The following is a 25,102-nucleotide window of genomic DNA, read 5'->3' as shown; positions in this document are numbered from 1 at the left end:
CTGCATATATAATATTTATTTTATTTTATTTTTTTTTATTATTATTTGTTTTTTATTTCTTTAGAGTGTAACTAGTGGTTTACTTCCTGCATTTTCATAGCAATATTGTCTGTTTATTAGTACTTATTAAGTGATCCTATCCTACATTCCTAATTCTACCACTACCATAACTCACTACTACCTTAACAGCTATTAATAAACAGCAAGTTAAGAGTTTATTGAGCTAAAAGTCATAGTTAATGGAATGTTAATTGTAAGAATTGTACCTTAAAATAAATTGTTACCAGAATTTTCATTCCTGGGTGAACTATACCTTTTAAGACTGATTTTTTTTTTTGCATTAAAAAATACCACGCATTCTGAGAAAGATGAATAGTACACCTTGAGCAATACTTTACCAACAACAGCATTGATGTAAACCCCCCTCAGCACTTCAGAAATCATCGTGAGTTATGTTTGCCTCCGTTAAACCATTTAGTCTTTTTTTTTCCACTCTGATGGAAGCTCAGTCGTATCTTTCTTGGGTTTCACTGCTCAGCAGACAGCAGTCACAAACTCTCTCCCCCACACAGAGCGATGCCTCATCCTCTTTTGTTTTCTATTTTGTCTTCCATAACTTATCCGCCTCTCTCGCACTTTCCACGCCAGCTGGATAAGCCGTAGCACTCTCTGCCTTTCTTTGTCATCCTCTGCCATAAATTAGATTTTTTGGAAGCTAAGTTGAGAACGACTGTGCTTTGTTGACTGACAACAGCGACAGACTGAAGGGTTTTAGATCTGGAAGGATGTTTAGACAGACAATTATTATCCTGTATGCTACAACTGGACCTAGTTACAAACTGCTAGTTATCCACAGGGGTTGATTTTTCTTTCAGTAGAGATGCTTTAAAGGGCACCTATTTTACCCCTTTTACAAGATGTAAGATAAGTCTTTGGTGTCTCCAGAATGTGTCTGTAAAGTTTCAGTTAAAAAATAACCATCAGATAATTTATTGTAGCCTCCATAATATGCCCATTTTGGTGTCTGAGTACAGTGTAGCTGTTTCTGTAACCTGTGGCTTTAAATGCAAATAAACTGCTTCTCGCCGCCTACCATTCCCACATGCGTGTCTGCTTCTCCTGCGTTACATCAGACAAACAGCAGTCAGTAATAGAGACAGACACGGATGAAGCTGAAATACAGCCCATTAGTCAAAAATACCAAGTAAGTTTGTTTGATGAATTTGTAGTGGAGTTTATTCAAGCCTTTCTGAAAAGATGAGTCACACACAAATGCTGTTTGCAGTAGTGCGGCTGTGGTGATTATAATGGTTAAGAATTACATAGCTATTTCACTGTCTTTATTACAAATATGCTCTGTTTTAAAAAAAACATTTTGAACTTATAAAACTTATAAAAATCACAGAGAGTTGGAACAGATATTTAAATCCCAGCTTCTTTGTGTATACATGTGTATGCATGTTATTATACAAACATTGCACCTGTCAATCAATTCGGTGGGCAGAGAAAACCGCACTCCTATGTCACGTTGCGGTGGGCCTCAAAATTACTGGGATTTGGGTCCTATTTTAACGCCAGGAAATAAAAAAAGAGACTTGTTGGGTTTAAATCACTCCAATATAACAGTTGATACACTATACATACACATAGTTTTGTCCAAACGACTTACAAAAGTAGATTTTCATTATAGGTACCCTTTAAAGTGATACTTCACCCAAATATGAAAATTTACACTATTTATTCTCTATCAAATGGTTATAAACCATTTTTTTTTTAATTCTGCTGAACACAAAAGAAGATATTTGAAGTATGTAATCGCTGTCATTTGTCGTGGAAAAAAATACTATGGAAGTCAATGGTTACAGGTTTTCAGCTTTCTGAAATATCCATGTTTATTTTTTTTTTTAAACTCATACAGGTTTGAAACAAGTGAAGGGAGAGTACATCACAGAATTTTAATTTTTGGGGGAAATATCCCTTTAATTATACCACAGTTTTAATAACCAATACATCAAGATTCCATTCAAAAGCAACATGAAGCATTTAAACACTTTTTTGATGTTTTTTCTTACACATGAATTATTATCTATAGGTGCAAAAAGGTATTGCAAGTGCTTTATAATAAATATAGATTTATAACCTTATAATAATAATATCTATTTCAACAGATCTACAATTAAGCATATTTCTGGTTGCATTTTTCAGAATGTTTGATACTCAGAATTTAGCTACATTCAAAAATATTGTGTCAATAGGGTGAGCCTTTAATGAATTTTAATGTTGATAGCTAACAGTTCAGAAAAAGGTTGTTAAAGCATATTGGAATGTTTGTATGCATTTATTTAAATTTTTTTGTTGGTTTCTGAATGAACAATATATAGTGATATTATATATATATATATATATATATATATATATATATATATTATATTATTATTTATTTATTTATTTTTTTTTTTTTTTTTATGCATTTTCATTAGTAATATTGTTATTTTCCCCCAGCCAAACTAAAAGAAATTATACTTTCTCCAGAATAAAAATAATAAGAAATACTGTGAAAATTGTCCTTGATCTGTTAAACAGCACTTGGGAAATATTTTGGAGACAACATTTCTTCAGCAGTAAATAAGAATATATACAACCATAGTTAAGACAAGAATGTCTATTGGAATTTTACTTAATTTAATACTTCTTACTCCCATTAATAACACCTTACAGAGTGCATCATTAACCTGCAGTAGATGCTGTGTGTCATTCTTTCACAGTCCATATATTCTGTAATATTTCTGTATAAAGTTATTTATCATTTGCAGTTCCATCTTATTATATTCTGAGTTTTGATAAGAACTGGTTTTGTATCCCCTGAAGACTTTATAAAAAATTCATGTTTCATTATTCCCTCTTTCTACAGACTTGCCAAAAAATCTTGGTTTGGTAACTTCATCAACCTAGAGAAAGAGGAACAAATCTTTGTGGTTATTAAGGACAAGCCACTGAGCTCTATAAAAGCCGACATTGTCCATGCCTTTCTCTCGGTAAGCAATCTCTTTATGCATGCCTCCAGTCCTGTTTCATTTCTCCATTGTGAATGACAACTACGTATATTAGAATAGATGCTGCTACGTTTTTTTTTATCAGATCGAAACACTTTCTCCACCCCGACGGTTTTGATATGCTTGCCCGGAAGCCTGTGTTTTTACATTTGCAAACACCTTTCTGATTTGTGTTTCCATTCTGTAAAATGCTAGCGTGTGTGAGGTTTCTGTGGCTGCCTCTTTCATTAGAGGTCAATGGAAAATCAACGCAGGGCATGAATCATTAGCATATAGATGTTGTGCCTCGAGAGGTTTGTGGAAAAGGGAAAGGAGTTTACTGTGCAGGCTTGCAGGTGGTGTAAATTCATGTTTAAAAAGTCACTTGCCATCGTTAGCAACACTCTTTTCAAAACTACCTTAAGAGTATTTCCAAATATGTGACCCTAGACCACAAAACCGAACATAAATGTTATTTTTTTTAACTGAAGTAAGTTTTCCATTGATGTATGTTTTGTTTGGATGAGACAATATTTGGCCAAGATACGACTTTTTGGAAATCTGGAATCTCATACCAGACACTAGAGGGCGCCCTTGCGCACATAATCCCCACATATACTTTACTGAAGAAGACATCAACTATGGTCTGCTCTCACTACATTATGATTACGATGATAAAAAATGGATAAATGGATCAAACATGAAGAAAATAAATACTTATAGCAATTTATTTTATTTTTTATTTTATTGAACAGGATCCCCATTAGCCTCTACCAAGGTAGTGGCTATTCTTCCACTCAACAGTCCACTTAATATTGTGCCATTAAATATTTCTTAAACGATTTTTAAACTTCATTTTAAACAAAGCATGTTATGTCTGATGGCTATTCATTGCATTTTTTTTTTTATTCCATACATTACAGTTCGTTGCTTTGCATTAGTTTTTGAAACGGGAAGCAAAAATTTCCCTTTGATGCATGCCTGGTGTTAAAATAATGACTAGCATTACTATACAAAAGTTGACAGTACAATACACTTGGAACTCTTGACACAGTAATATTTCTTATGAAACAATTACCCTATCCTTCACCAATAACCAACCTAAAGTTTTATGCATTTTCATAATATTAACTCTTCTATTGCAGTCTAAAATTAGTCGTGCAGCTCTATTCTGGATTAACTGTTTTTAAAATTTTACTTGATGCACTCGACCATATCACTGGACAGTAATCTAGATAAGAAAGAACAATTGCCTGAACAATTTGAGGGATACAGTACTGTGGTAAAAATTTCACACATCTCTTAATAATTGATAAACCTCTTCCCATAACTAATACCATTTTATCGATCTGTTATGACCACTTTAACCTACTATCAAGAAGAACTCCAAGAAGCCTACTTTCCTCTACCTGTCCAATAGGCACACTAATTACAGACAAATTTTACTGTGGTTTACATTTAAATTGAAAGTTTGATCCAAACACAATACTTTTGGTTTTTGTCAAATTTAAAACCATCTTATTATTCTATACCCACTTTACCACTAATTGTAAGTCCCCATATAAATCAGCTGATAATTTTTTTAATCGATGCCGCTGGTAGATATAATGTTGTGTCATCTGCATACATAACTGCCCTTGCATGCTTTAAAACTAAATAACTGGATTATTTGTGCTCTTTAAGTTGTGCTTGGTATTCTATAAGCAATAAAGTAAAGTTATAGTGCAATGCTAATTGACCTAGCATTTATCCCAGGGGTCAGGAACTTTTTTTCAGCAAAGAGCCATTTCAGTTTTTTTTTTTTTTTTATCAAATGCATTCTTTAAAGAGCCATGTGGGGTGTGTGTATATAACAATGCCTTTAGTATATTTATAAACAAAGCCATTATTTATGTCCAAAGTCAAAAATAAAATAATATGACGCATCATAATGTGTAAAGAAAGGACAATTTATTTTTATTATTATTTTTATTTTTGACATAGCCACTCATGAATGGTTAAATTTACTTGTGTGAGGGTACAATAGAAATGTTAATTACCATAGAAATTTACCGTAGAAATGTAAGAAATTTAACTTGCCCCACAGCACCACATATGCGCACATAACATATTGGTTGAAACCTCCTTATATTGTAAACCGAGTTCTTATTCATTTTGCTGTAGAAAATACAACATAAAGGGAATTGTAATTGTATTTTCAATATGAAACTGATTTCTAGTAACAGTTTTATTTAAAAAAAAAAATGAAATATTATTGAAGATAAACAGCTGGAGAGCCACATAGTATTGGTCAAAGAGCCTCATGTGGCTCCCGAGCCATAGGTTCCCTACTCCTGATTTATCACATAAAATAACACGATTTCTTCTTCATTCTGTGATATTAATCAATGTCTGGTCACAAAAAAATAGTTATTTTAAACACTCAACTGTTGTTATAAGATGAATTTAGAGTTAAAGGATGTCATTAAATCAGTATGTGTAAACAGGCGAAGCTATCATAATTTTTTTACAGTAACGCTGATAATAAATAATTTACAGACTCATTATACATTTTTATCGATTATTATTACGATAAGTCATTTTTTTGTCATAAGGTGAATATAAATGGCAAATAATAAAATATCGCCCATCCCTATTTTTAGCAACTGTATATTAATATCCTTAACCACGACCCTCGTAGTTTGCTATTAGGGAATGATGTGCAAAAGAAAGCCCCACCCCCTACTCAATATTCTGTTTCAGTTGGAAGTACGTCAACATACCGAATAAAAGTCTCTGTAACTTCCATTTTTTGCTGACTTTGAATTTGTATAAATGTAGTTCTCACCAATGCTACCAAAAATGTAGTTTTGATATATTTAAAGTAGAAAGTTTACAGAATATTTTCATGGAACATGATTTTTGGCATAAAAGGAAAATCAATCATTTTGACTCACACAATGTGCCCATGAAACATAAGACTGGCCTAACCCTAACCCTAATACTAATGAAACCTTGCAATTTTTCTCCTTCAGATACCCAGCCTCAGCCACAGCGTCATCTCGCAGACAAGTTTTCGGGCCGAGTATAAATCCACCGCTGGTCCCACTGTCTTCCAAAAGCCTGTTAAGTTCCAGGTGGACATCACTTACACTGAGAGCACTGCGGCCACCAAGGAGAACGGCATCTATTCAGTCACCTTCACTCTGCTCTCAGGTAACCACAGCAACTGCAATCAACCCCACTGTTGTGTCATTGCTCATCAAGCCTGCAAGTGTAGCTTGAATTGAATGTACAGTAAATAACCTTAAAGGAATAGTTCACCCCAACATTTCTTCACCATTTACACACACTGAAGTGGTTTTAAACTATTTATTTTGTCACCATTGAACACAAAAGAACATACACTATGAAAAATGTTGGAAATTACCTGCTATTGACATACAGTTGAAGTCAGAATTATTAGCCCCCCTGAATTATTAACCCCTCTGTTTATTTTTTCCCTAATTTCTGTTTAACGGAGAAAAGATTTTTTTCAACACATTTCTAAACATAATAGTTTTAATAACTCATTTCTAATAACTGATTTATTTGATCTTTGACGTGATGACAGTAAATACTATTTTACTAGATATTTTTCAAGACACTTCTATACAGCTTAAAGTGACATTTAAAAGCTTAATTAGGTTAATTAGGTTAACTAGGCAGGTTAGGGTAATTAAGAAAGTTATTGTATAATAATGGTTTGTTAACAATAATGGGGCTAACAATTTTGACCATAAAATGGTTTTTAAAAAATTAAAACTGCTTTTATTCTTGCTGAAATAAAACTAGACTTTTTGCAGAAGAAAAAATATTATTAGACATACTTTGAAAATTTCCTTGCTCTGTTAAACATAATTTGGGAAATATTAAAAAAATAAAAAAATTCAAATGGGGCTAACAATTCTGACTTCAACTATACATGGTTGGAACAAAAATACCATGGACGTAAATGAAGAAAATAAAAGAGCTTGGAGTGGGCAATAATTTATACTGTATATTAATTGTCGTTTTACAAGCAAGAACAAGCATTTACTAAGGGATGAAGTGAATAACTATAATTAATTATATGGAGGGCATAAGAGCACATGTTTTTAACTATACAGTTGAAGTCAGAATTATTAGCCCCATTTGATTTCTTTTTCATTTCTTTTTTAAATATTTTCCAAATGATGTTTAACAGAGCAAGGAAATTTTCACAGTATGTCTGATAATTTTTTTTCTTCTGAATAAAGTCTCATTTGTTTTATTTCGGCAAGAATAAAAGCAGTTTTTAGTTTTTTAAATATATTTTAAGGACAAAATTATTAGCCCATTTAAGCTATATATTTTTCCAATAGTCTACAGAACAAACCATCGTTATACAATAACTTGCCTAATTACCCTAACCCCCCTAGTTAACCTAATTAGCCTAGTTAACCCTTTAAATATCACTTTAAGCTGTAGAAGTATCTTGAAATATATTTAGTCAAATATTATTTATTGTCATCATGGCAAAGATCAAATAAATCAGTTATTAGAAATGAGTTATTTAAACTATTATGTTAAGAAATGTGTTCTCCGTTAAACAGAAATTGGGGAAAAAAATAAACAGGGGGCTAATAATTGAGAGGGGCTAATAATTCCGACTTCAACAGTATGTAATATAGCAGTGTGCACTGTAAAAATTGATTAGTTACTTAAAGTGAGTGAACCAATTGCCTTAAAAGCAAAAAGTTGACTTTACAAAAATAATGTAAGTAAACCCATTGTAACTTGGAACGGTTAAGTTGACGTAATTTTTATAATTATGCAAATTGTGCTCACTTTTTTAAAGTCAACTTATCCCTTTTTAGGGTCACACCAGCACGTCTGTTTTCAAATAATTACTGTAATTATTACAATATTAAATATTTGGTGCTTCATTAAGTCTATAACATCTACAATTATAGCCTGTATTGAATTTAGAAGACACACTGGAGTCTGGAAGAGTAGATTAATTTTACTGTATGTCATTTCGCTAGATACAGAAAAGCTGGGGAAAAAAACAAATATAATAAAGGTGGAATGTAAAGAGTGATTAGTTTACTTTTTTTTTTTTAAGTGAGTACAATTTGCATGATTATAGAAATTGAGTCAGCTTAACAGTTCCAAGTTACAATGGGTTTACTTACATTATTTTTGTAAAGTCAACTTGTTGCTTTTAAGGCAATTGGTTTACTCACTTTAAGTAACCAATCACTTTTTACAGTGTTGTATCAAACAGCAAGAGAGCAGTTTCTTCCATTTTATTTATTTCCATTTTGTGACCACCAGGAAGAAGGAGGCAGAGAACCAATGAACTTTGAATGATTTTATTAAATAAATAAACATAAAACAAACAGGCGGCAACAGTCCCTTATGGTCGATTACCGCCAAACTGAAAGCAAAACAAATATACTGTAAGCTCCAGGCCCGGTCCTCTCTCGTCTTCCACTGCTGTCTCTCCTGTTTTAAGTTTCTAGAGCTTGTCTGTGAGACATGAGACAGGTGGCAATGTGCATTTGGTCTCACTTATATATTAGGTGTCCTTAACTACTTTGTACTTGCATAAAAAATAAATACAATGTACTTGTGGTGCTCTTGGGTTGATATAGGGGTAGGGTTATGGACAGGTTTGGTGGTACCTACCTAGGTTTAAGAGTGGGTTAAGGTGTAAGGGATGGTCAACAATGTATTTACAAATGTAATTACAGATGTAATTACATGCAGGTATTTAATCAAGCATAAGTACACTGTAAATACATGTATTTACACAATAAGTACATTGTAATGAATTATTAATTTCTGTGTAAGTTTGTAGTAAATAAGGACACTTAATATAGAGTGGGACTGCGTTTTGTTTTTATCACAGCTCTGTCAGTGAGAATGATTGAGATCAAGCACATCAAATGAAAAGCAAATGAGGAGTGTCTTGAAAAGGACGGGGCATGAGCATTTGATTGGTTCAGATTTAATGAGAAACTGAAGTATGAGGTGACGTGAAAAAAATCATTGGTTAATTTAGGCAGAAGTAACAAACTGCAAGCTTTGGATGTTAATATCATTTTTATATTTTCTAAACTCTTTGTAAAACAGTTATAAAAACCATTTGTAAGAGTTTTCCCCGCTTTTGTTAAAAAATAAATCTCCGTCCACATGAAAAAAGTTCAGTATTTTTGCCAGTAAATTGCATACAAGTCAATGTAAACGTGAGAACAAGGGCAGATTAGTGTTCCACGTTGCGAACAACATGGAATATGCAATGTCGTTGCTGTGAATGTAGAATTTGCCTTATTCGCATGTTCCACATTTGGTGTAAACCCAGCCATGTTGACCAATCAGATATGATAAAACAGCATGCATGCTGATGTCATGAGGCAAAAACTCCGGTAGTAGTGTTTACATGACCATACTGTACCTGGAGTTTCAGAAAATCTTTACTCTGACCTGAGTTTTCCAAAAGCTTTAGATTCTGTCACTCGATTCTCCATTTTTGTATGGACAAACAGCGAAACCACATAGTAAAAAGTGCAGTTTTGAAAGTACCGGTGTTCCTGTGGACAGGGCCTTAGTTAATGAAAAAACAGTTCTTGTTAACTCACAGTACTAATGTTAAAAAACTCAAATTTGGATCATGTATTAGAAAATGTTGAAGAAATTAACTTTAACTACAATTAATAAATGCTGTAGTATTAAATAAAAGTATTAAATGTTGAAAAGTATTTTTCATTTTTAACTGATGTAAGTGTAAACACATTAACTAACTATTGGAACTGTAAAGTGTGACGCAAGTTACTTAAAGATACTTAAACTTTCTCTATTTTTGTTCTGGTCACATCTTAGTAAAACACTGCAGTGTTTTAGTCCAGAATTAATCTGTTTTTAAACAAATCAATGATCAACTAACCATTCAGTGTCGTAATTTGCGTAGTTTTAAAATGAATCAGCTGATTTGAACGTATTATTGATTAGCACAGGGACTTCCTGTTGATGGTGTCATTTATTCAGACTTACTCATAACAGGCCTAAATCAATCAAGGGACCAGCATAAAAAAAATCTAAATATTGTCTATTTATTGTAATAAATAAATAAACAAATAAAAAGATTTATTGTGATTTAATACATTTCAGGATTCAATATTGTGTGTCAGTTTTTACACTGAAATTGATGGTAAATTTCGTAAATCACAACATAGAAGCATCGAATAACACATCAAACTGAAATTTATTAAAGTAGAATAAAAATGTTTTTAATATGTGTATATATTTCATTACGAAGTCTCATGACACAGGGTCTTATTCACTACGAATTATGCTGATTATTCATATTTATCTACTTGGAAAAACTGTTCATGAAAAAAATGTAAGTTTAATTAAGAATACTGTGCACATATTATCTCCGTTATTGAATTTTGAGGATTCTAAATGAGTAATTCTAAAAATCTGTGCCTGTGGTTGTTGATTTGCATAAAATACACGCAAACCATCTCCACGTATGAACCTTTGTTTCCTTTACAGCTTTTGTTATCTTTTATTGTTGCTTTCTCTTAGCAAATATAACTTATATAATAATCAGATTTACTACACCTCATACAATACATTGTGAATTTTGTGGTTTATAAATTAATCTACATTTTTTTGTATTAATTTGTTTATTTTTTGTAAGAAAATGATAGATAATTAATGATTTATTTGTAAAATAGTTAATATGATTTCACAAAAAATAGTGATCGAGACGAACTGTTTTAAAGAAATGTAACTGACAGAATCATACAATCAAGCCCGAAATTATTTATACTTCTGGCAAATTCACACTTCTGAGTTCTTGTTCGAATGTAAATAAAAGCTGAGCAGCTTTTTCCACAATGGTGCTTCTTGTATCTCCTTTTTATCTTTTACGAGAAGCCTGTGTTATTTCCCATCAAAAATAAAAACTTGCTGGTTGAATAAAAGTAACTTTAAGTCAGAATTTACTAGGAGTATAAATAATTTTAGCCTTGAGTGTGTATATTGCAAATATATTTTGTATATTTTATTGACACTGTTGCATATATTACTTAAAGGAATTTTCTCCTGTCCTGGAAGGAACCATATTCAGAAACATTTCTGTTTAGTGCATGGACTGAGAAAAATAACATCTTGCTAAGCCTAATTATCCCATCAACATATTGCAGATGTCTCAAAAGCAACAAAAGATAAATAGAACACCTAAAAATAAATTATGATATTGGCTAATGCGTCATTCTCCCTCATGTTATCCTATTAATATCCATTATGTCTCTTCATGACAGTGCCAACAGCAGCTTTTATCCATTGCAGTGTGTGGTCCAAGAAAAATGTTGTTGTTCTCATGGCTTAGATAAGAAGGAAAAGTATTGTTGCAATAAATCTTTACATTGCTAAAGGCTCTAGCATTCAAGATTATCCTCATTTATTTGTGTATATGCTTTTCTCTTTTTGCAAGGGTGGAAACTAAGTGCCCTAAATAAGTAATCGCCCAATTGGATTTAAGAAAGCAACTTCCCAACTTCCTGTTTTAACCAAAAAATGTCAACTGGTTGCACTGTATTACAGGTCCAAGTCGGCGATTTAAGCGGGTGGTTGAGACGATTCAGGCGCAGTTGTTAAGCACACATGACCAGCCAGGGGTCCAGCAGCTGTCTGGTGAGTATAAATCCCTTCTATCCCTTCCCCCACCTAAACCTGAGCCCCACGTTCCCTCTCATTCCTGTTTATACCCCTCCTCCATCATGCATGCCCCCCAACCCTTGCTCGCCACAACATCGCATCACAATATGTACACACAATCCTTTCCTAAAGCAATCCCTGGCGAAGCTAGAAGAAAAAGGACTTTTCCAATTCGTGGTGATTCCTTTTAGTCACACTGCTGCTCCCATTTCTCAGATGGCATTAACGGTAGAATTCCCTAAAAGTTTGACACCTCAGCTTCTTCATTTCTACTTTTAGGAGATCATGTCCTTGTTGTGTGATGTATCTGGGCTGGTAATGTAAAGATTTCAGGCCAGGATAACACCAGGTTTTGGTCTGCTACACTGTTAACGATTTTTGGAAATGACACAGTATTTGAATGTAATGTGAACTGTATTTTACTGTAGGACAGTTATGCAGTATTACTGTATTTTAAAGTTGCATTGTGAAAATTACTGTACGTTTTACAGTAAAAAATATACAGTACTGTAAATGTATAGAGAAAGATAAATGATGCTGTAAATGTAAATACAGTATTCTTACAGTAAGTTACTGGCAAACAGGAAATTCGAAAGGAAATTGTTAACAGTGGGATCATCTGTTGAGTTATTGTACTAAATCAACAAGAGCGCAAAACACACAAATCATTATGTGTGTATATCTATATATATATATATATATATATATATATATATATATATATATATATATATATATATATATATATATATATATATATATATTTATTTATTTATTATTTTTTTTTTTTGTATTATTTATTGTAGCCACCTTCTAGGGGTGAATATGTACACCTATTCCTAGAAATGTATTGCTATGGGTCTTTACAGCGTTGATTTAACCAGTGGAGCTTCCCTTTGTGCTGAATGAGTTTCGATTTCACATTTAACCGCTAGTACAGGAAAACATCATAATATTTATATACTTTAAACAAATCTGAACACAACTGAGCTGCTGCCAAAAAGTGTATCAGAAACCTATATGCTCTACTTTCAGATGCCCTATTTTTTGAAGCAGGCATTTCTTATGGCTGTATAATTACGTGTAAATGTTACAAATTCATTAAAGTATTTCCATTTCGCATAAGGATTATCCTGAAAGGGATATGATAGTATCCTGAAAGGGATACTTCAGTGAATGAGTCTTGTACATGCTTACAACAGATCAGAATGGCACAATAATTTTAACTAAAACATTTTGGGTAATACTTTATAATAACTACACACTATGAATCATTTTTTAAACATAAGCAAATCGTTAAATTATTATCTTTTAAGCATTACTCTACATTAACAGATGTTAGTAAGCAGTTTATAAATACAGCTACAAATGCTGTATTCGTGACTTAATGTGCTTAATAATTGTATTTTCATGCTTTTTAACTTAATTGTTTGTTTCTCAATTCAGTATTGCATAATTTATAAACCATTTGTATTTAAGAGTAGATTTAGAATCATTCAGAATTAGTTAGTAAATTATTAATAAACTGTTCAAATAAATATTTATATATTTATTATTCAGGCAAATAGTAATGGTTACTATATATGTTAATAAATATTAATAAATGCTTTATTAACTCAACTTCATGTAGTTTTGTGACCTAAAGTGAGGACAATTTATGCTTTGTTTAACAGGAGTGTCAAAATACAATTAGAAATGAATCAAATTAAATTAAATTGGATAAAACAGCAACATAATAATTTAACAATATATTATGATGCAACATTTCAAAGTTATTTAGCAATGTTTAAACTGTACAGTCATTTTATTTTAGATAAGAATGCAAAGATTTATTTTTCATTTGATAGTTTTATTTGTGTATCTTACTTTAAGTTGGGGTGCTATTTGCTTTTATATTTGTTTTTGCATATTTACTGTTGCACTAAAGTCCAAAAGTGAAGAATTTATATCACTTGATTGTTCAAGCTACCTCACAGAAGTGCTCTGTTTGTTAACAGAGTTGTTGGATGTTAAAATAAGGTGAATTAAATAAATACTCAAAATCAAATGACTCGGACTCGAGGGCAAAAAAAAAAAAAAACTGATTGGGACATCCCTAATAAATAGTCCTGGCTTTAGATTAGGTCACAAAACTGGATGAAGTTGACTTAATAGAGCATTTATTAACATACACATGACCTATTAGTATATGCCTGAACAATAAGATAAATTAATGTTAATTTGAATAGTTTTTTAAGAATTTACTTATGCATTCTGAATGATCTTAACATAGCACTAACTATTCTTAAATAACAAATTTGTAAATAATGCAATACTTAATTAATGAAAAAATTATCATTAACAAAATATGAAAATACAATCATTAAGCAAACTATAAATGTGCTTGTAATCAAGAATGCAGCATTTTTAGCTGTATTTATAAACTGCTTACTAACATCTATTAATGTAGAGTTAAGACTTAACAGATAATGATTTTACTATTTGCTAATGCTTAATAGAAGATTCATAGTGTGTAGTTATTATAAAGTTATTGTTTTTTTTATGTACAGTTTATGATTTCCAAAACAAAGTACATACTGAAACATCATTTTTTGTTCTACCATTGCACTCCTAATACCTTCTGATACCCTGAACTATTCAAAGCTTCAAGGATTAACAACTGCTTATGTTATTTGCCAGAGGAGAAAAAGAAAAGCTACTTTTCCATCCTATTCTCTCTCTCTTTACAAATGATTCTGTTTAATTTCCTCAAAACATCTCCATGATAACAGCTCTACCTGCTGGTTTAATATATGAACAACAGCATAGAAAAAACTAAACACTGCATACAACTCTCAATGTTTTGTTACAGTTTTTTTACAATGGCTATGATTGTTTTTTCAATACATTTAACAAGTTTCCTAAACTCTTAATGCAGCAACACACCTAAAACACACAACTGGCAAAACAATTAATTTCATGCTCAAAATCACACATTGTAAACTAAAACTACTTTTCAAATACAGTAATAAACTAACACAATAAACCATGTCTAAAACACTGCAAACATGTTTCAAAATGACATAATGATTCAAAACACTAACACATGTTCTCTTCCAACAGAAACATTTAATCAATCATTACACACGGACTAAAAAACACTCTCATCATCTGAAATTACAGACACTGCATTATTTTATGTGTCAGCTCTGCCCTCATATTTGAAGCCTCTCTACATGTTTGTGTTGTTAGGTTTAGTAAATGCATGCATTTTGTTTCTTTTGCTGCGGAAATTCAATACAAAAAATGAATGACCATCTCAGAATAGCTTTATAAAATGTACAGTTTAAAAAATATATATATAGACACAGAAGTGCTTCAGTACAGACTTTATTTGCAAAAGGACATTACTGCAAGATATACACACAGAAAAAGCACCGCAATTATAATAAAAAAATCCAAAGTAATCTTTCATTCTGCCCGGTCTTTTGCATTTGCCCGGCTTCTTCTTCTTTGGCCCGACCCGGTAACTGTGGCCCTTTGGCCTATTATGATATTCCCACGGCGACGCCTTTTTTCGGCAAGTTGAAGCCAGCCTCTTCAACATAGATAATGCCATGTGAGACTTGATTGACCTCCAATTCCACGACTTTCTGAAAGTAATTAGACACAGTGTATGTAAATACTGTACTGTATATCTACTGTATGTACTAATGAACTCCAGGATTATAGAGTAGTTTACTGCAAAACACATTGTGTATAGTACACTAATGACTGTATTGCATAAACTTCCCTGAATGTATTCTAGACAAGTTCTTTGATGTGCTCACTATTCCTTACAAAAACCTCAAGAGTCCTCTTTCAGAACATATAATCATGTCATTGGGAATAACCTCAACACATGAGTGTGCTTTTTAGATGAGAATCAGCTGTAATATATATATATATATATATATATATATATATATATATATATATATATATATATATATATATATATATATATATATATATATATATATAACTGCAATAAGCTCTTTCTCATTAGCAATGGAATAAAAAACAAGTAAAACATATTTGTGTTTTAATTCACATTATAAACAGCTGTTCACTTTACCTTTATCCTATATAAGTTCTGTTTAGAACATGGTGTTATCTGTTCTGACATACTGTGTGAAAGCATTTGTAAATTTGACTGTAAAGTGACATTGTTTTGGTCTTTGTTGAGTTGTGTGTAAACGAAGTTCAGGCATTTTAAATTGGTGTTAACTGGATGCATTTTGTGTCAAAGCAACAAGAAATGTGTTAATTATGTAGCCTACAAAGGCAGATGTTGTGCTAATCGTGTTAAGAGTTTAGGAAACTTGTTTAATATATTGAAAAAACTGTCATAGCCATTGTAAAAAACTAATTAAATACACACCATGAAACTCCAGGGATGTTTAGTGGTATATTTAAAATTACTTTATTTTTCTCAATAATTTGAGCTTCTGTTCATAACTTAATATATAATTTTTCAAAACAATGATTTTTTTTCTCCATGTTACCAGTCCAGTGTTTTCACTCTCTGTTTTTTTTTCTCCTTCCCTTTCACCCAAACACATGTATTGTGCTTAGTATCTTATTCACTGCTGTATGACTCACTGTGGTTTGAACGCACTACAGCACTGCACAAATGGCACATGCTCACTGCAGTCAGATCACACTCCCCGCTCTCAAAATAAACACTTAAATGACTCATTTAATTATGCTATTTTGTGGAAGAGGTTGTGGCTCTTCGTGTGCATGCAAATAACTAAGCTCCTAATATTCTTTTTCATCAAACAATTTTTATTCCAAACAAGCAGAATTATTCACGCAAATTTGTCTAATAACCACCCAACCGAAGTCATCTTGCTACTAATGTTGTGTAGATGAAGACATCTTGCCCGATGCTTGTTAATTAGAATTTGCTCATTTGCTTCACTTGGGCATGATGAAGAGCATACACTGTGCATCAAATGAGTAAATTCGCCGATCCTAATTATAAACCAAAACAAGATTCAGGCAATTACCAATAACATATAATATAATTTGGTGGAGATATTTTTGACTGTTTTTCAATTTATGTTTATCTATACATATCCAGAGAAATCCCAGTGTGCTGCAAAAACTGGTAAAGACTCAAAGTCAAAATGTGGTAAGATTTTGTGTTGCACTCATGTGCACTACAATTACAGTGGCCCTTATCAGTATCTGAACACTCAAGTCACCTATTAAATGTTTGGATGTCATTGCATTAGCTAATAAATCACTTTAATTCAAATAAATTAGTAAATACAGTGCCTACATATATTTGTAAAATGTATTTTGTTATCACAGAAATTTCGTCTCACATCACATTTAATCGCACAATTAATTTCGCAATAATTTGTGTGTGCAGAAATACACACATCCATGCATATATTTAAAAAAAAAAAAGGTTTAGATTGATAATACATATGAATATGATATAAATTTAAATAACTATGTAGCAAAATAATTTTTGTATAGTTTTGTTTTTATGTAACGTGTGTGTTTTATATATATATACAGCTGAAGTCAGAATTATTAGCCCCGCTGAAATATTAGCCCTCCTGTTTATTTTTTCCCTCAATTTCTGTTTAGTGGAGGGAAGACTTTTTCAACACTTTCTAAACATAATAGTTTTAATAACTCATTTCTAAAAACTGATTTATTTTATCTTTGCCATGATGACAGTAAATAATATTTGACTAGATATTTTTCAAGACACTTCTATGCAGCTTAAAGTGACATTTAAAAGTAGGTTAATTAGGTTAACTAGGCAGGTTAGGATAATTAGGAAAGTTATTTTGAAACGATGGTTTGTTCTGTAGACGGTCAAAGAAAAATTTGCTTAAAGGGGCTAATAATGTTGACCTTAAAATAGTTCATAAAAAATTTAAAACTGCTTTTATTCTAGCTTAAATAAAACACACAAGACTTTCTCCAAAAGAAAAAATATCAGACATCTTGTGAAAATTTTCTTGCTCTGTTAAACATCATTTGGGAAATATAAAAAAAATAATAATAATTCAAAGGGGGGGCATATAATTTTAACTTCAGCTGTATATATATATATATATATATATATATATATATATCAATTCAGAGCCAATTCGGTGCAGAAAAGAGTGCCCTGAAGGAATTCCATGTGACCAGGCAGTGAAGAAAGTTGTTTCGTGGGGGAGGGAAAGTTATGATATTTGATTAAATTTCATAAGGGCAAAGTCATTTTTACAAAATAAAGAAGTGCACTTACATAATTTATAACAAGAACTTCTATTTACATATATATATACATATATACAGTGTTGCACATTAACACATTAAAAGTAACGCGAGTTACCTAATAATATTACTTTTCGAAGTAACTAAAGTAACGCATTACTTAAAAAAATTAAGTAGTAATATTTTTAAAAGAAAACTTTAATGTAACTCGAGTTACAATTAAGATTAATATATATATATATATATATATATATATATATATATATATATATATATATATATATATATATATATATATATATATATTTATATATATTGTGTAACTGTAACTGTATATACATATATACATAATACACACATATACCGTATGTACACCAAAGATCATGTTAAATTTGATCGTAAATATCAATGAATATAATGTGTACACACTGTACAACCGTACACGACAAATCACTTAATCTGTTAAATAGTTTCATATAAATATTCCGACTAGTAACTTAAATGCAAAATATATTTTATTCAAGAAATAATACTTTCTGACTTAACTTAAATGCATAAACACTATCGCTTAGGTGATTCTCCTGACTAGCAGAAATTAATCCAAGCAAACAAACACATGCTTAATATAAAATAACACTCATGAGATTTATACTTCCATTCTTCACTGAATGCTGAGGTCATTCCAACTGACCTCAAATAAGAAAAGTGTGTGACTATAATTCACCGATTTAATACAATGACATTCAGATATTTGAAGTTTCTGTCATCATTTACTTGCCCTCATTTCATTCCAAGCTTATGTTAGTATTATATTAGAAGTAATTATATTATAAGGTGTGTAAGTGAGGACAGAATTTTCACGATCATTTTTTAACTAACTTGCTACTAACTAAATTGCATTATGATGCACATCACCTTTTTCTTTATATAAACCTGTTATGATCACATCACTTGTAAGAATGCATGTCCTGAAGATTGTAGCTCATTTTTAAAGTAAGTGCACCTGTCCATGTAAATGTACTTTAGGTGCAGCACTTTTTCTGTTTAGGTATTGTGTGCATCAAAACACTTGCAATGCAGGCTGTTAAGATATGCACAACAGAAAGTGGTTAATACATGTTTATTGTCCATGTGGCTTGCAAATCTAGCCCTGGTTTCTTTCTATACCGCTGACAGTGCATGCTTTGTGTAATGGTGTTTGAATGTGTATTCTTGAGTTTGAAAACTCAAGTGCTAGATCAAGTAAAGTACTTGATCTAGCACTTGAGTTTTCAAACTCAAGAATACATAAAACACCACGGGTTTTCTTGGCAGTCAGATGGACCATTCACAGACTGTCTAGAGTATGTATGACACAAAACACGCACAAAAAAAAGGCCATTGTCGGTTCCAGCAATACATTGCACAGGCTTATCAAAAAAAAAAGTTTCAGAATGATTAAACTCGCCATAAAACAGAAGTTAAGATTGTACTTTATTTCTGCTATTGTAACACACATACACTTGAAACGGTCCTAAAATGGGTAAAATGTAGGCTGTCGCATGGTTTCAGTCTTTGGGAAGCGATTGGATTGTTAAAAGACGGGCATTGCTAGCTAAAAGGAATCGAAGATTGACAAATGGACCAATTCAGAGCAGAAAAGAGTGCCCTGAAGGAATTCCATGTGACCAGGCAGTGAAGAAAGTTGTTTCGTGGGGGAGGGAAAGTTATGATATTTGATTAAATTTCATGAGGGCAAAGTCATTTTTACAAAATAAAGAAGTGCACTTAGATAATTTATAACAAGAACTTCAATTTACATATATATATACATATATACAGTGTTGGGGCTAACACATTAAAAGTAACGCGAGTTACCTAATAATATTACTTTTCGAAGTAACTAAAGTAACGCATTACTTAAAAAAATTAAGTAGTAATATTTTTAAAAGAAAACTTCAATGTAACTCGAGTTACAATTAAGATTAATTAATTTGCTTTTAAAAAATAATTCGCTGAATTCAAATCAGTGTAATCACGTTGAATCACAGACTCAGTGAGAGAATAAACTCCAACACAAGATGGCATAAACACAAGATGGCAGAGCCTTACATTTTTGAATTATCATTAATTTGAACACATGTAAGAAAAGGGCATTGTCTCAATTGACAAAGATTTTACTGAACTAATAAGATAAAATACAAAAGTAGCAACACATTGCTTTCAACTTTCATTAATCTATATATTTGGCATGTAAAGTGTCAGGAAGTTCTCAGAAGGTAACATTATTCTAATCTTTTTTTTTTTAAATTAGATTTAATTAGTCGTTAAATGCAGATCGCCTATATTAACAAAAACAGAAAAAGTTCTGAAAGAGAGCAAGCAAGCCTCAGGCAGGTATGAAAAAGTAACTCAAAAGTAATGTAACGCATCTGACAGATCAATGTGCCATTCTCTCTGCAGTGACAGATGCCACATTGCTTTGCTGATTACTTTAAAGCCTTTTCTAATTATCAGCCTGTCTCAAGTTGGCTATATAATGCCATATGACCCAATGTTCTCTAGTCCTTCCAAAAAAAAAAAAAAAAAATCTATCTAAAACCAAGTCAGCATTTTAATAAGTGTTTTCCTGGTGTAAATAATTAATAAATAAATGCACCAAATTACAGAGGAAAAAAAAAAGTCAAATTGCTTAATAAACTGGTGAAAATTGTGTTTACCAAAGTTTATTTGTTTATTAGTTTTTTAACCAAACAAATACCTAACAAATAATTAAATTTTAGGTAAAGTTAAGGCAGGTTATTTTAGTAAAAGCACACAAAAAACAGACATAAAAAGTAGCATTAATGTGAAACAAAATTAAGCCTTTACATTCTGGTCAAAGCAATAGCCTTCAGTAATTCATTGCAAACTTAAATTCAGATCTTATTCCATTTATTTGTTCCTGCCTTGTCCATATGGTTGTTAACCTTGTTTTTAAACAAAAAGAACCAAATATTAACACCTTTAGGTGGTTGACTTTTAAAGCTGCAACAGTATATTGGCCTTATTCTGCAATGCAGAAGTGCCCTTGTATTTTACGAACTTCTGATTCAGTTGCCTATGGGAGAAATGACTAGGAATAATACAGGCAGAAAATTTTCAAACCACTTGCTCTACAAACAAGTGTGTTCATGACTATACATAAAAAGTAGAATAACACAACAAGAAAACATCAAGCAGCATAACAAGCTGTTTTAGTGTCTAAAAATCAAGTCTTGAGCTAAAAAGATTCCAATGGCTGTGCCCAATCTAACATGACGAATAAGGTCAATAGTGTAGGCTAACTCTGGCATTGCTATGGCAATGAGTTCCATTTCCAGGAAAAAAAAATCTCTAATTTAACATTTTATGAATTTACTAAAGTTGCAAACCAGCTTGGATCAGCTAAAAGTTTGGGTCACACTTTATTTTGATGCTCCATTTGTTGAATTTAATTTACATTGCATCTACATGCAATCTAATGCAATTCTCATTAGATTATACAGTAAGTAGACTGTTAGATTAGGGTTAGAGTTAGTGTAAGTTGACATGTACTTGCAAAGTTTCTTATAGTCAGTTAAATGTCTGTTTAACAGCAGTATCAACAGATATTAAGCAGTCTACTAATACTCAAATGGACCATCAAAATAAAGTGTTACCAAGGTTTGATTTTGCTGGTTTAACCAGGAAACCCTCATAGTTTATACAGCCATAGTTATCATTTAAAAATTAGTGTTGCCCTCAAAGCTTCTCTTAGCTGTAGTCTTCACATTTTTCCTCTTTCTCTCCCCTCTACTCTCTTTCCCCCTTACTTTCCACTTCTCCTTTGCGTGAACCTATTGTTCATTTCTCTATTTGTTCTCTCTTTGTTTCTCTCTTTTTTCCTTTTCTTCCTATCTGTGTACCTAGGCAGCCCATTGAGTAACTTCTTTGACGTAATTAAACAACTTTTTTCAGACGAGAAGAACTGCCAGGTGCCTGTTTCACCTGGCACGCCCAACAGACACCCACCAAATGCCCGTCGCCATGACCCTCAGCCTAATGACTCTAAATGCCCAGCGGGCAATGCCAGGGACAATGCCAAGCTGGTAGCATCTGCTGGGACACAGGAGCAGCCCTAAAACATTACCAGTCAAGCTTCTTTTTTTTTTTTCAAAACGCACATGCATTAAAGTACTCAAAAATGTACATAGTCTTAGAAGTTATGAAATTTATATTTGGACATTATATTTTGTATGATGGCATGATTGTTTAGAAACTAGTAGTGACACAAATCCAGGAACATTTACCCTTTCATGGTCTTTGCCATGTCGTTTACCCAGCCCCTACCCAAACCCTTGTTGTTCCCATACCCCAGGTATTTTCATGTAATCACATCTGTCTTCCCGTTTTCTTAACCTTTGTAATGGCTTGTCTTTACTGCTAGGAATTATCCAGAAAACATATTAAAGCTCCACTCCCACTTCCCTGCACATCCTGTGACGGACATTTATTGACAGATGGCACTTTTCACGATGAACAAGCAGGTTACCAAGGAGATGGATGCTTCATACTTCGTCATACTCTTCCCTTCCTATTCTCCGGTCTATCCATGCTCGACAAGGACAACAAATACAAATATGCCGGCTTGTTTTTTTGCTAAACCACCTCTGTGCTCCCTTGTCATCATCTCAGCACCTTAACCTGTTAAAATGGTTGACCAAACCGGCTGCACCAACAGACTCTGTTCCAAAACTTATTGAGCTGCCATTTATACAGTATATACCTCACTTTGATCAAAGAACATCCCTTAAATACAACCCAACAAACATCAAATAGTCCTGGCAAGATGGTGGACATCTACTTGAATAGGCCAATATTTGTATATTATGTATTTTTCTTTAAGGTATGGGGCTGTTAGCATTAGCAACATGCTAACTGCAAATGGTGTTGAAAATTATCTGTGTTTGTTAGCTTAGCAACATGCTAAAATGCACTTGGATTCAGTTGAAAATGGAGCCATTTTATGGTTAGCTTAGCAGTACGCTGTCGCCAACCCGTATTTTGTTTATTAACTGTTAAATATTTAATTAATTGAGAATCAAGTCTCTACTGCACATAATGTGAGGAGTGCAGCTCGCCATACAGATCTATAATAATGAATGTTTTAACTCAAGATTTTTTTTATTTCTTTAGTATTTTAGAATTTCTTTAGTAAATGTAGTTTTGTTTTATAATTTGTAAGAAATTGAACAATAATTCAACAGCTCACCAGGTTTGGAACAGATTCACACTCAAAATGCCACATGTTTTTTGCACTCCGACTCATTAAAACCATAAAGAAAAATTATACCATAAACTGGGAAGGAAAAGATGGATTTTATTTGTTTCAAACTGTGTTGTTTCCATTTGTGCTCAGCTTTATTATAATTTTTTTTCGACTTTAATTGTTTGAAGAACGTCACCTGATCTAAAATCATTGCCTCAAAAGGACTGAAACATTGATTTGAGTGGTTTGGGGACTTTGAATGGGATGGGATGAAGTAGGGGGAATAATATTGAATGAATTCATCATAATGAATGAATCTCTGTTGTACAGATTGAACATAATTATGTACAAATAAAATATCTAGACGTGACACTAGATTTAGTTCTGTTGTAGATTCCAATTTGAAATCTTGTGTCTTTATTTAATTATTATTTAACCCTACTATTTCTGTATGTATTATGCGATGGAACAATGTGTTTCATTTGTAAGACACTGACATACGGTGTTTAATTTGTTTTATTTTTCTCTCTTTTTTTTGTGATGATTTCTCATGTTCGCTACCAGCAGGTACAAAAGAAATGTTTAATACATAGTGGATATTTTTGTATGTTTTCCTTCCATTTCGTCTCAGTCCTTATTTATTACTATACCAGAATTTGAATGTTATTTATTTATGACAATAATGTGATTGTTTGTATCAGGGCAACACAGTTTTGTTTGTTTAAAGAGGCTTTCTTATGTCTTCTTGATTTGTAAAAGTACTGTGGACTTTGCAAATCTTACTTTCCTAGCTTCAAAGTGAACAAAATAGTATGTAAAAAGGAAGCAACCACAAAAAGCTAATTTAACAGTCATTTATGAATGTAGTTTAGCCTCTATGGGAAGAACATTAAGTTCTTAATATCAATGTCAGCTCCATATCATTGTGTGTGTACAGTGAATGATACGAAAAGCTGTTCTTGGATCACTTCTACTGTAAATATAATGCTATGGCCTGCAGGAAACTTGAAGGCCATTCCTGCTCTTTGCTTTTGACTTGTATCGCTGTATGCATGCATGCATTTTCTTTGCATGGCTTTGACGTAACAATCCTCAGAAATCATGCTGTTTTCTCAGAACTGCTTTCCTTGCATTGTTTATGTTGGGAGGTGGGGGGGTTGTATTCCTTTTTTCACACAGTTTTTAACCTCTGTTAGTCTTTCTGCAATTTTTTTTGTTCTGTTTCTGTTTTCCTATCATGTTTTGTAATATGTGCGCTATAAGCGAGTGGTTTGCTTTCGCTCGCTTTGCAGTGTCTGAGTGTTATCTGTTTAGAAAAAAAAGCTTCCTTTATTGTCTGTATACCTCGAACGGGAAAGTTTTGGATGTTCACACCCCCTGTTTACAACCAGCTTGTTTAAATGAAACAACAATGAAGCAATACCTGTTGTTAACGTTCCTATTTTATACAGTTAATAAACTTCAGTAAAAAAAAAAAAAAAAAAACGAATCTATTCTCCATGCAGAGCAGGAACATGCATTTAAAGTTGTAAAAATCCCCATGTATCATAAATGTGAGCAATTTCAGAGAGAAAAAATAAACAATAAACTCATTCACTTAATAGGATAGTAAGTGTTCATTTTGTACGTTACTGAGTTGGCTTTTTTTATTAATAAAAAGTATGACCATATTGGCAGTAGATATACTCTGATGCTGCGTCCCAATTCACATAATTATACTATGTCCTAAAAGTACTTTTTTTGTGAAGGAAAGTATATACTTTTGAGTGTGTAATGCATTCACACCAGATGTGGATGAAGCATCAAGCGCGAGTGATTTATATATTAAGTCAATGCAAAGGCGCAAATAGACATCCTGTGGTGC

General features: G+C 32.2%; 1 protein-coding gene across 1 annotated transcript in view; it reads left to right on the top strand.

Moving 5' to 3' along the window:
- Nucleotides 1-24,810, top strand: part of brsk2a (BR serine/threonine kinase 2a) — a 328,235-nt gene extending 303,425 nt beyond the window's left edge. The window contains exons 16-19 of the mRNA XM_056451941.1: nucleotides 2,912-3,035; nucleotides 6,047-6,227; nucleotides 11,628-11,717; nucleotides 22,417-24,810. Coding sequence (XP_056307916.1) covers nucleotides 2,912-3,035; nucleotides 6,047-6,227; nucleotides 11,628-11,717; nucleotides 22,417-22,439 — 418 coding nt within the window. The 3' untranslated portion in view covers nucleotides 22,440-24,810. The remainder of the gene's footprint in view (nucleotides 1-2,911; nucleotides 3,036-6,046; nucleotides 6,228-11,627; nucleotides 11,718-22,416) is intronic.
- The last annotated feature ends 292 nt before the right edge of the window (nucleotides 24,811-25,102 follow it).

The sequence above is a fragment of the Danio aesculapii genome, chromosome 25 (assembly GCF_903798145.1).
Source record: "Danio aesculapii chromosome 25, fDanAes4.1, whole genome shotgun sequence".
Taxonomy (NCBI): Eukaryota; Metazoa; Chordata; class Actinopteri; order Cypriniformes; family Danionidae; genus Danio; species Danio aesculapii.
Note: the sequence above shows the minus strand (reverse complement) of the source record. Positions and strands in the feature narration are given on the sequence as shown.